The sequence below is a fragment of the Mus caroli genome, unplaced genomic scaffold (assembly GCF_978045245.1).
Source record: "Mus caroli unplaced genomic scaffold, Mus_caroli_1 scaffold_16, whole genome shotgun sequence".
Taxonomy (NCBI): Eukaryota; Metazoa; Chordata; class Mammalia; order Rodentia; family Muridae; genus Mus; species Mus caroli.
The window spans coordinates 43,484,473-43,497,072 of record NW_028227271.1 but is presented as its reverse complement, the minus strand read 5'-3'; the positions used below and the strand labels follow the sequence as shown (position 1 = coordinate 43,497,072).

Below are 12,600 nucleotides of genomic sequence, written 5' to 3'. Positions count from 1 at the left end.
GCGCTGCATTGGTTTGTAGCCTAGGAGCCAGACGTTCATCCATGCAACCTGGGTGTGGTGTGGGCTATACCATCCAGCGGGCCTTCTGGATGTCTGCACCGTGCAGCTATCTAATGATGCCTTTCTCAGAAGGCATCCCCATGAAGGGACACGTGACTGTATATAGTTACATCTGGCCATTTGAATATATAAATATGTAAGTATAAATTTGCATGCTTTGATTAATTAAACTCTAAAACGTTCACTGTAATTAGCTAAATAGGAAAGCAGAAACAAGGAAAAACAGTGTGTTTTTTACTCATCTGTGGTGACAGCTTTACCAGGAAACTGAACTCACGCGTCAGTTCCTATCATTGATGGGAAAAAATAAAATATGTAACTTAAAAAAATAATGCTGGGCCAGGCAGTGGTGGCACATGCCTTTAATCCCAGCACTTGGGAGGTGGAGGCAGGCAGATTTCTGAGTTCAAGGCCATCCTGGTCTACAGAGTGAGTTCCAGGATAGCTGGGACTACATAGAGAAACTCTGTCTCAAAAAAATAAAGTAAAATAAATAAAAATAAATAAATAATGTTTAGCGATATGGAGAGGATACATTAAAAGAAAATGGCTACTATGTTTTTAATGGCTGTTTCTGGGAACTTATAAATGAAAGGGTGTAGAAACCAACCTTTTGATTTGTTTGAAACAGAAAGCCTTGGGTTTATCTGACTCTTTAAGCCACGTTCATGGATCGATCGCTTTAATGAACAAAGAAAGTAAGTTTTAGGAAGAGTGGATGTCACCTGACTCCCTTCGTGACCTATGTTAAGGTGAGTTAGCCTGAGATGGTCTCTCAAGGCCTCATTCTCAGTAAGCTCTTGCTGTTGATCTTAAAACTGCTGAGTTTGGAGGATGGTGACAGATGAGCCATACTCTGCCAGCTTTTTTTTTTTAAAAAGGAGAATCTACTGCAGGTGGAGTGAGCAGAGCAATACAAAGGAAGCAAAAATTACCCAACAAGCTTCACAGAAAGGTTGCTGCCAACAGCTGTTGGGGGTGGGTTGCAAGTGTCACTCACCTTAGTGGCAGATGTTCCAAACAGTTGCCAAAGTTATGTGTGCAATCTATTCTGAATTTTTCTGGCAGGACATTTGTGCTCCCTTCTTATCTGTTATCCATGTTTGGTAAGTGTTTGGACAGAGCCTAAGTACCGGGAGAGTCACCTGGCTCAGCATTGCTCTAATGTCGAGAAACAGGAAGGAAATGTACCCTCAGAGGGCCAGCACCTTGTAACTCACTGCAATCATACCTCTTAGGCTTTGTCTGAAGTTGGACAATAATAGGGATCCCTTCAGCCTCTAGGGTTTGCTCTTGACAATAGAAAATACTGCATTTTTCCCCTACCACTTTCTGCTTCTATCAGCAGGTGTTGAAGTAAAGAGACCTATGGGAGGGGGACTTAAGTGTTTTTCCCTAGGTGTCTGCCTTTCTAAAAGTAAGTATAGCCAGATCTTATGGTACAATCTGGATCCCAGCTCCTTGGGAGGGTGAAGCAGAAAGAGAGCAAATTCCAGGCTGGCCTGGGCAGGGGATATGTCTCAGTAGCAGAAGATATTCCTAGCGTGCTCCCGTCCCTATGATTGATTCCCAGTGCTGATAAATCTACAGTTAGGATATAGAAGTGACTAATAAATTTAGGAAGAGCCTTGGGTTAAACCTGAAAGGCACACTTTAAACCATGATCTAAGAGGAGAAATTAAAAACAAATGCTTTTCACAAACTACGTTAGTGTGTTTTGTAAATAAATTCTCTTCTGTTTTCCCGAGAAGGGGACGGAATCTTCTATGTGTGTCTCTGGGACTAGAGAAAAAAAATAGAAGAAAATGTCTATAGGAAAAGAAAAAACAAAACAGTTCTTGGTAAGTAGAATTAGGCTGGGTATCATAAGTAAGTATAATAAGGCTATAAAATTCCCTGTGCTTGGAGATGGAGAAGGAACTTTAGGGAGAGTAATAGTTTATGCCGTACTTACTCAACAGGATGCCTGGGTGTGTGGCAGCCTTGATATTTATTAAATCTGCCTTATGAACATCCTCATAATGGTGTACTTCAGAAAATGGAAACAAAGGTGGAAATTAAGAGATGGTGGGAAGGGAGTGCTGTGAGCTAGAGAACTGGCATGCACTGACCTTTAAAAGGGCATCTGAAGTTTGAGGCAGGGTATCAGAACTCGCTCCTGTATACATAACAAGGATTTGAGCTCATGTGTGTAGGTGGTAAAGAAAGGGTGATAAGGCAGGAGGCATTAGAAATAGAAAACATGAAAAGGCCTCTTAACCACCAAGGAAGTTGGAAGTGGCTGTTATCTCTAAACTTCCCTCTTTGCTTTGCTTTACAGATGAAGTCACCAACTCATTTCTCAAATAGTCCAAGGGGATGAGAGGTGCCTTGCCAAGGCAGGGACTCTCCCAGAATACATGCCTGCAAGAATGATCACTTTCTTGGTGTTGAAAAGTGTGACTCAAAAGGGGATTATGTTTCATTTATGATTAAGAACCTAAGTATGTGGTTTAAGTGACAGAAAAAAAAAAGACTGAGTTGTGAAAAAATTCTGAAAAATGTTTGAAGGTCAAACTTACAAAGCAGGAAGAAAGAAACTGGAGAGCATGAGGGAACAATGCATTCGTCTTGTGCCAAGGATGGACTCAACCCAGAACACACCCAGATAAGTCGGGTCATGATGTGAGAATGAGGACAGTCACATATACTGTGACCTAGAAAGTTTCCCATTTGGGGAAGGTCTTGAGGGAACATGGGGAGTAAGATTCTAGCTACTGTAGACAACTGTGTCTTCTGCTGACATAGAGCTCATGCTGTAGATAATAAACTGAATATTTGGGATCACCACAGTTTCTCTTGCCAATCCACTGTTATTCTGTCCCCACAGGACTTCTACTAGAAGCAAGACATGTATGGACTGATACTTAAATGGTTATACTGACTTTGGGTCCAGCAGAACCACATTGGGGTCCCTGTCATACTGGTTCATTTTACTGAATATTGGAAAGGTTAATAGTATTTCTTCCAAGGGGGCTGTCATGGTTTGAATAGTCTTGGCCCAGGGAGTGTCACTATTTGGAGGTGTGGCCTTTTTTGGAATAGGTGTGTTACTGCGGGCATGGGTTTTAAGACACTCAGCCTAGCTGCCTGAAGTCATTCTCCTCATAGCAGCCTTCAAATGAAGACACAGAACTCTCAGCTCTGCCTGCACCATGCCTGCCAGGATGTTGCCATGCTCCGACCTTAATACTGGACTGAATCTCTGAACTTGTAAGCCAACCCCAACTAAATGTTGTTTTTGTAAGAGTTGCCTTGGTCATGTGTCTTCAGTAAAACTAAGACAGGGGCTTTGGCAGGCTTAAGTGAATGACTATGCATAAAAGCTTTGGAGGATAGGTGGTCCAAGCAAGACTTCTCTGCTTTACATATTAATATTGTGTTAGTGGCTATTGTTACTGTTCCCTGACAGAACTAGAGGAATATATCTTAGACTCAGGAAATTATTGCTATATAGACACCATCTTTGATGAGAAAAAAAGAGAACTTAAAAGAAAATGTTGCTTGACAAACGGAAGGTGTGGAGGTGAGTCAGATCCAAATTTCAGAGCTGGATCAAGGTCAAAAATTATTCTTCTTGCACCCCAAACTGAGACAGAATCTCACTATAAAGTTCTTGCTGACTGGTCAGAATTTTTTTTTTTTTTTTTTTTGCTGGCTCCCAACTCTCAAAGATCCTTCTGTGTCTGCCTTTTGAGTGCTGAAAAATAGAGCTTTTGAAGTAAATTGGAGGATTCCCCAGCGGTTATGCTTTGTATCAAGTGTCCTACTCCCTGGCAAGCCCCAACCCAGGTGTCATTCCTTGCTGAAATTTCTCACATGCAGAGAAAAGACGCCCCAAGGTGCACACTAAGGAATTCGAGAAACTGTTCTAGCATCTGTGACCAAGAAGACCCTTAGCATCAGGTCCATTCATGTCTTCTGACCAGCCCCAGCTTCGTCATCACCCTACACACCAGTTGTGCTTTGACCTATGATCTCCAGATGTTCTACTTCTAGTCCTCATAGACTTCCTTAGAAAGCAGTAGTGTCTCTACAGATGCCTTTAAGTAATAGATTCAAGTGGACCCTCAGCCAGGTACTGGGGTGCTCGTAGGAAGAGAGAAATGTAGTCACAGAGGAAAAAAAAAAGAGATACTAAAAACATGCTCAGACAACAAAGGAATGCACACACAAGCTGAGCACTGCTAAGGATTCCCAATATCCCTCAGAAACTCAGAAAAGGCAAAGACAAACCAGAACCACACCCACCTCTGGATTTCATATTTGAGACTTGTAGAACTCTGAAAAAAAAAATGAGACTCACAAGAAAAAATGATATACTGTGATAGAAAATGTATGTTATATATGGTTATCAGATTATAGGTCTGGCTCACTTTCTCTCTGTAAAATGGGAAGAGAGATGGACACTGCAGAAAAAGCTCACTGTTGTCTTTCATTTCAATTTCTTTTTGTTGTTCTCCTATGGGAAAATCTAGGAAATGCGGTGGTCCTCATGAGATAAGGACATAGATTTAACATAAGTATGGTAGGTTTCAAACGTGATAACTCTAGAGAATGAACAGAAGAATCAGAGGAGAGACATTAAAAACCAGAGAGGAAGAAATGAATAACTTTAAAATAATAAAAAAGGACAAAAATAACCACAAAAAATATCTCAAAATGCAGGAGCTTCAGCACTGGTTTGAGACATCAGGTTTGAACCAGCTTAGGAAACTCCATCTCAATGGGTGAGTCAAGACAGTGCCAAGTCTGACCTAGACAGTGTCACTTGGAAGAAGGATACTTGACTAAATAAGAGATTTCTGGAAGGAGAAGGGAGTGCCAAATTAAGTCCTCATCCGGTGCCCATGCAGGTTTCAGTGTCTTAGAGTGGCAATGGCCACCTTCTTGTCACTGTCCTCTCGGTTGAGGACACATGGAAATAGGAAGGCATGGCCATCTAGGAGACACACTGTCAGTTCCTTATGGAAGAGGCTTTGCTGGAGAGCCATAAGGGTCCACTGACAAGTATTAGGCCTTGCAGGAGCCCCCTCCCAGGTGTTTACTCCACTCTGCCTCCTCGGGAAGTCTACAGAGCAGCAAGAACAGCCAGCCTCTCTGGAACCTTACAAAGTGATAAAGGAGGATTCATTCTTTGGGTGAGAGTGTCCCCATGGGTCAGTGACAGTTCTGACATGTGTTCACACCTGGCTCTTGTCAGGACAGGATAAGAGGATTTTACTGTTATTATCAGTTTGTCTTGATAATTACGCATTATTATTGATTAGCATTATTGCTGAATGCCCGCTGTTCCCATGCCAAGCAGCTGCCTCTCTGCCCCTACCTTCCAGGAAGGGCAAACAAAGTACAAGGTCAGGGCCTCAGATTAATTTGCCACCGCAGATGCTCCCTACAGACACTCCTGCTGAACTGAAGACCTGCCATGTCTCTGCTGGCTACTGTACTGCTGCTCTGGGGTGAGGTATCCTGGGTTCTAGAATCTCTGGGGCAGGCATGGTATGAATGAAGACTCACACACTCTGTCTCTACAGGTTTCACTCTGGGCCCAGCAACGGATGCAGCCACCTGTACATTCAAGGATGCCATAAAAAACAGTGAGCCTAAGTTATGGGGATCTCCTTTCGTAACAGCAGCAAGCTAACCCTGGCTCCTTTACATTCCAGATACTGCCAGTAAACCTATCCCATGGGCAGACATTTAGTCCTGCTAAAACCCTTGGCAGGTCTGACACTGACTTGTAAGGTCCATGAGGCTACCAAAGACTTCCAGATACTCATAATGGGATGTTCCAGGAGCTTGCCCATGTTGCTATACCTTCTGTGTCATACCATTTCTCACTGGGAGCAGTTACAATTGGCAATAGGGGCCTCTACCACTACCAATCAGTCTTGGGCTACTCTAGTAGATGGAGAGAGATGAGCAATCTTTTTTTTTTTTTTTTTTTGGTTTGTCGAGACAGGGTTTCTCTGTCCTGGAACTCACTCTGTAGACCAGGCTGGCCTCGAACTCAGAAATCTGCCTGCCTCTGCCTCCAAAATGCTGGGAATAAAGATGTGCACCATCACTGCCTAGCTAGAGATGAGCAATCTTATGGAAGTGACAGGGACGGGAAAACAGGACCCTTATGGGGTTAGGAGGCCATGGAGGGAAGAAGATAGCAAAGTCTCCATCCCTGTATCTCTTAGCCTCAGTTTGCACATCTGTCAATTGGGGGCCTTTATGCTGTCCCCAGTTGCTTATGGATAAATCTATAGAGTGATGGAGACAGCTGGTACCCTTCCTCTTGCTCTTATCACCACCCCTACCTTTGCCTTTCTTATACTTTCTGAATCTGGAGTCTACACTCTCATCTTCTTCAGGATGAGACTGAAGCACTCACCGATCTGATCCTGCTCTTCCCCCATCCACACAGATTCCTTGCCCAGGCCCTGGAGTTTGCCCTATCCTGTGCCCTGGATCTTACCTGGCCTGATCACATCCGTGCTGTGCCAGGGGAGAGTGAATGGAGTAACCTTCCTGCTGAGGCGGGAAGGAGATGATGACTTCCTAGAGGTAGCTGAAACTACCACTGTTTTGGGGGATGTAACTCAGGCAAGATACCGGGAACAAGTCATGTTTCGAGTCTATCAGCCGGGCAACTACAGCTGCAGCTATCAAACTCAGGGAGAATGTACCTCCTCTAAGCCCAGTAGGATTGTGACCATCAAGAAGTTTGGTGAGTGTTGGACCCCCCCAAAATGAAAAGCTCTGCATAAGACTTGATGTATACTGTCTAAAGATGAGTCAGTTGCTCTTGAGCTGTCACTGGAGGTTAGGGGCCAGACAGAGGGTAGTGGTACCCTACAAAGCAGGGTCTCCTGGACTCCTCACTCAGGGATCTTCTCTGCTTTGCAGCCAAACCACCTCCACCCCTGCTGACTTCCTCAGAAAGTTCCACAGAGGAGCCACCCCACATGGCCCGTATGACCCTTCTCTGTTCCACTTTTCTGAATGACGTTGAATTTCAGCTGAGGCAGGGAAAGCGTGAGATGAAGGTCCTTATGGTCAGCACCAGCCCAGAGCAAGTCAACTTCTATCTGAAATTGTCAGACATGGGTGACCAGAGCCCCTTCACCTGCCGCTACCGTCTAAGCAACATGACAGCTTGGTCGGAAGACAGTGAGCCCGTAGAGCTATTGTGGAGCGACGGTAAGCCTCATAGCAGGGCTGCAGACCAGGGTAGTCTAGAAAGGCATAGGTGGTGTCAGAAGCGAGCAAGATGGGGACCCCAAAGGAGAAATCTCCAAACCTGAACAAATTATACAGTCAGTCTCAGTTTCCGAAGCTTCAAATAGGACAATTAACACAATAAACTTGAGACCTGCAAAGAATTGGATCACCTCAAGCAAGTCAGGCACAGACCTTAGTGGAAAACACTCCTTGTGGATCCTAGCAAGAGTAATGTGGACTTGCTGCCTACACGGGGTTTGCCAAGGCTAGGAGGTTGAAGCACGGTATTAAGTATGGTGGTACTGCCTGGCCTTTAGAAGCAGAAGAGAGAGAGGGAGAGAGGGATGGAGGGATGGAGGGAGGGAGGGAGGGAGGAAGGGAGAGAGAAAGAGAGAGAGAGAGAGGGAGAGGGAGAGGGAGAGGGAGAGGGAGAGGGAGAGGGAGAGGGAGAGGGAGAGGGAGAGGGAGAGGGAGAGGGAGAGGGAGAGGGAGAGGGAGAGGGAGGGAGAGAGAGAGAGAGAGAGAGAGAGAGAGAGAGAGAGAGAGAGAGAGAGAGAGAGAGAGAGAGAGAGAGAGGAGGTCGTTTTAGACAAAAGAATTCGTCAAAGCACAGGCTGGATCACTCATGGGTATCTTGCCATGCCTTCAGACTGAGTACAATGTGTCTGATCCTCCGCAGAAAGACTACCAGCACCAGTGTTGACTGCAGAGCCATCGACGAATCAGAGCTTTGAGCCGGGTTCGACAGTGAAGTTTCGATGTACCGCACCCAAGGCTGGCCTACGCTTTGAGTCTGGCCTGCGCTTTGGCCTGCATACCGAAGACTTGTATGAGCGCAGCCTGATCCAGATACTGAAGTCTTCTGGTCATGAAACTGTCTTCCAGCTGCAAAACCTCTCAGCCACAGATTCTGCCAGCTACAGCTGCATCTATACTGAACTGAAACCACCCTTCTCGGGATCTGCTCCCAGCAACCTTGTGCCTCTGATGGTGGACGGTGAGCTGAGCAAAGCCACGTGGCTAGCAACCCAGTGGGGTGCTAGATAAGGGGGCAGAGGTTCTGTGCTGTGATCCTGTGATTCTTTTTGGGTTGTGCCTTAATGAGATATTGGACTTAGTGGTTCTTGAAGAATCCTCCTCCAGGCAAGGCATGGGACTCTGGTATGTTTCCCAGAGTCAAAACTGGCCGTGGTCAGGTAAAACAATGTGCAGGAGTGTTAGGATTCAAGATTTTAGTGTTCAGGTACACTCATCTGTGATGCATGTGTATTAGCACCACTTACATCAGTGACTGCCTAGTCTGGGCTGTGACTGTCTCCACAGGCTGGAGCTAATTTGTAACCTTATAGAGCCCTTGAGTTCCTGGGGTCTATTTGTTCCTCCGATCTCTTCACCAAGGTCTCCCTGAGTCAGAGGTCATCCAAGCAGAGACCATGCGGGGCCTCCAGCCAGGCTTAATTCGGACCTCAGACCTTTGAACTGTGCTTCTGCCAGAAGCAGTTTCCTAAAAGGTCTCTTCGCCTCTCTGGGGAGCCAGGGAATCCCTGGAACAGGTCAAAGTCTGGGAGATTCATAGCCCTTGTGATGCTGGGGAGTTGCACACCTAGAGAAGATACAGACATCATTAGATAGATACGCAAGGAGCAAGGCAACAGAGAGAGCTGCCAGATTCCTAGTATGTAGTGCAAAAGGAGTAAGCTCACCATAGGGCCTTATAGGAAGTGCCCCAAACTGAGTACTATCCCTCACACTGCACTAAGTCCACCCCCAACACCAAAGCTCCAAGCTCTATGAACGGGTAAAGTGCATGCTAGTTATGATGTTGCTCTATGCTGTCAGAGTGATATACCTGGGGTTATCATGGAGCTGCTGCATGATGGCAAATTTGTGCCCCACAGGATCCTACGAGTACTGAACTCCTATAGTAAACTGGAGCTGCATTTTGTGGGTCCCGAACATACAGGGAACTATACCTGCCATTATACCTCCTGGTAGCCTGAGCCTGTCCACTCAGAGCCCAGCAACTCCATGGAGCTCCTAGTGGAAGGTATGGCAGTGGTTGGGTTTTGCCTCTTGATCTTTGTTGGACTATGCATTCGGTTAATTGTGTGATCTAGCCTGGTATTCAAAGGCCCTGTGGCAGTTTGCTGAAGTCAAGTCACCTACTACTTTGCCTGGGAAACTGATGTAGCTGCAGACACAGGACCAAACATTGTTCTTGGAAAGAGCAGAAGACAGACGGGCAGAACTCCTATTCTTCCTGCTGCAAGATGTGTTTCCCTCAAACTTCCTCCACTTAATAAAGATCAAACAAGAGTTTGTTTAAAGCATGCCTTCCATTTGTGGGTCTGGGGAAGTTTCAGTTGGGAGAGGCTGTGCTTTCAGGACTGGGATCCTGTGTCTTTAAAGAGAAGCAAGTCAGGATCGGATTCTAAAGACAGAAGAGTGAAGGCCTGCTCTTTTCGCCACACCTCTCAAGATCCCCTTCTCTTGCCCTCCTGTGTCTGGCTGTCTCATAGTTCACAAGTACTTCTTCCCCTTCCAGCAGGTGTGGACATCCAGCTTGATCCTCTAACCAAGCCTATCTTAGCATGGAAGAGGCTGTCTCTACACTAGCAGTAGGTTAGAAAACAATACATTAAGTGCTCTGGCTGTGTTTTTATTGTTTACAGTTTTGCTCTGGTGGTTAGCATCAGGGTGTCTCCAAATCAATGCATTGTCTGAAATGACCCAACTAGAAAAAAAAACAAAAAAACAAACAAACAAAAAAAAAAAAACAAAACAAAACAGCAAAACATCTTCAGAGCTGAACCAATCTTTTTTTTTTTTCCCTTCAGGCCTCAGTGGAGCCTGAGACTGAGGTCTGAAGAATTGATCCCTGTGGCAGAGCCAGGACCCTCAGCTCAAAACCACCCTGCCTCTTTGCTGTGTACCCCACCAACCCCCCAAAGCTTCTGGTCCCCATAATAAACTCAGAAATACGCTATGTCTCCCTGTGGCCACTGATCCTGCAGCGCCTGTTCAGAGGGCCTTTCCTTCTTACACCTCTTACTTGGATGTTAAAATACTGACTGTTAAAATACTGACTCACGCTCCAAACCTGAGGAATTGTTTTATTCATTTATCTTTTCCCCCAGCGAACTCTAACTGGAAGTTCAGAATAATCCAGAGCTCAATTTGGTTAGTGGTGATGGCAAAGATGAGCAATATGTGGTCCCTGTTCTTAAACAGTCTAGGGTGGGGCAAGTGGTAGTAAGTCAAAGCTCTTTCTTTGTTTACAAGCATGACAACCTGAGTTAATACTCCAAGTCCATAACAAAGTCACTCAATAAATCAGAAAGATGCCTCTGCAATCTGACTGTTCCTACAGTGAGGAGGAGTTGTTGACCCCTGGATATGGCTGGAGATATGAAGGAGAAAACAGGAATTCTAGAAAAATAGCAATGATTTAACATGATCTCACTATTCCCAATCTAGTGAACACTAAACACATCTCTCAAAATGCGTTAACAAACGGCAGAGCTGTTTTTCATTTCAATATGTATCAACCCCAGTCTCTTAATCATTAACTCAGCCTGTCTCTAATTTGCCCTGTGAACCCAGGCACAAGGGATCCCAGGGATGACTTTTTGTTTGTGTCTTGAGACAGGATCTCACATCTCCAGCTAGCTTTGAACACATGACGTGCCTAATTATCCTGCCACAGCATCCAAATCACTGAGATTATAGTCATGTGCCACTGTGCCCAGTGCTTCTGTGAAGAATTAAAAACAAGAAGACACAGAGCGGGACAGCTATGGAATGTTCTGCACAGGGTCAAACCCCAAATATAGAGATTCATAGAGGAAGTAAGTCTTAGTGTGGAACTGGGAAAACATACAGATGGGATAGCCTTACCATAAAGCAGGTTTGCCGCCATGGTGTTCATAGAAAGCATGAGTGTGGTATGTGATGAGCATCCATGATTTGAAAGTGGAACAAACTTGAGATGATTTCTGAATCCTTTGCTTATTGTCCTTTGATGGAATAATTCGTTGGTCTTCCTTTTTCATCTGTACAACATGGACGTTATCAACTTTATGTGGCTGCAATTAGGGTGAAATTATTTAACAGTTAATGGGAAAGAACATAACCTTTTCCCTGGACATCACAGAAGCTGAATTCTCATGGATTTCTTCTATGTCTTACAGAGATTTCCTGCACTGACCAGAGCTTATTGCAAGCAGAATACAAGGAATGCGGTTCATCCTTAGGAGGTGCCAGGAGAATAAGGAAATACCTATACCCTGAAAAAAGAACAGCTAATTCTATCATTAATAATACTTAGGATAGTCCCAGGGCTTGGTCAAGTTAATTAATTCTGTTCCAAATCATGGAAAAGAAATGACTGAATGTGTCAGAGAAGAGCTCTATTTCTGAACTAGGGCTGAGGGGAAGCTTGTCTCCCACAGCATCTGATGCAGAGCAAGGCTTCATTATTGTTTCCTACAGTCATCTTGGATGAGAAGAGGCCAGTAAGCTCTGGTGAGAATTTAACCCTTAACCAAGTCTGTCTTTGCATATAAGTACAGCTATCCAAGGACGTAACAATTCAACAAGGCCCACTCTGTCATTTTCATTCTAACAAGAGACCCAAGCAACAGGACCAGGAAGTCACAGAGTTTACTAAGCTAGTTTGATGGTTGGAATCAGTTTTATCTCTTTCCCTGGAACATAGCATCAAGCCTTTATGCCAAGATACGATGTGGGACTCAGCTCCTTAACTCCATACCCTTTTACTCAATGTATTTTGCCAAGAAAAGTCTAGGAATGCTAATAAAACACAATTTCCTGACCTATATAGCAGGGCAGTGTCAACTATGAAGGACAGATCAGAAGAGAATTCACAGAATAAAGGTAAATACTCAGAGCACAAAAAAAACAATGCCGATGTGTGAATATAGTTCCTGTAAAAACAAAAACAAAACAAAAAACAAAAAACAAAAAAACTTGTGCTGAACATGGAACAATGTTGAGATACAACAACATTGAAGAAATGGCTGGCAGAATAAACCTCCATCCTCTGGTCATGGCATGACCACTACTGCTTGAAATAGGAGCTTAAAATGTATCAGTGAGACACTCAAAATATCACACGATCAGGCCCTATTAACATTCTGTTGCAGGACAGAAAGTCATCAGTTCCCCACCAGAGAGGCCAGCTACCATTCCTGTTCCCACTGCATGGGCAGTGCCAGACAAAATTGGAGGTCAATGGAACTGGGACTCACGTGATAGTGCTGATTCCAC

The 12,600-nt window shown here is 44.7% G+C and overlaps 2 protein-coding genes across 2 annotated transcripts in view; one reads left to right on the top strand and one right to left on the bottom strand.

Moving 5' to 3' along the window:
* The window catches only part of LOC147000772 (uncharacterized), a 62,371-nt gene extending 51,070 nt beyond the window's left edge, over nt 1–11,301 (bottom strand). The window contains exon 1 of the mRNA XM_085831417.1: nt 11,209–11,301. Coding sequence (XP_085687543.1) covers nt 11,209–11,248 — 40 coding nt within the window. The 5' untranslated portion in view covers nt 11,249–11,301. The remainder of the gene's footprint in view (nt 1–11,208) is intronic.
* Nucleotides 5,479–9,627, top strand: LOC110310052 (alpha-1B-glycoprotein-like). The gene is made up of 6 exons (XM_085831416.1): nt 5,479–5,558; nt 5,634–5,696; nt 6,515–6,817; nt 6,997–7,290; nt 7,991–8,308; nt 9,210–9,627. The coding sequence occupies exons 1-6, from the start codon at nt 5,525–5,527 to the stop codon at nt 9,224–9,226; spliced, it is 1,029 nt and encodes a 342-aa protein (XP_085687542.1). The 5' UTR covers nt 5,479–5,524; the 3' UTR covers nt 9,227–9,627.
* Nucleotides 11,302–12,600: the final 1,299 nt, after the last annotated feature.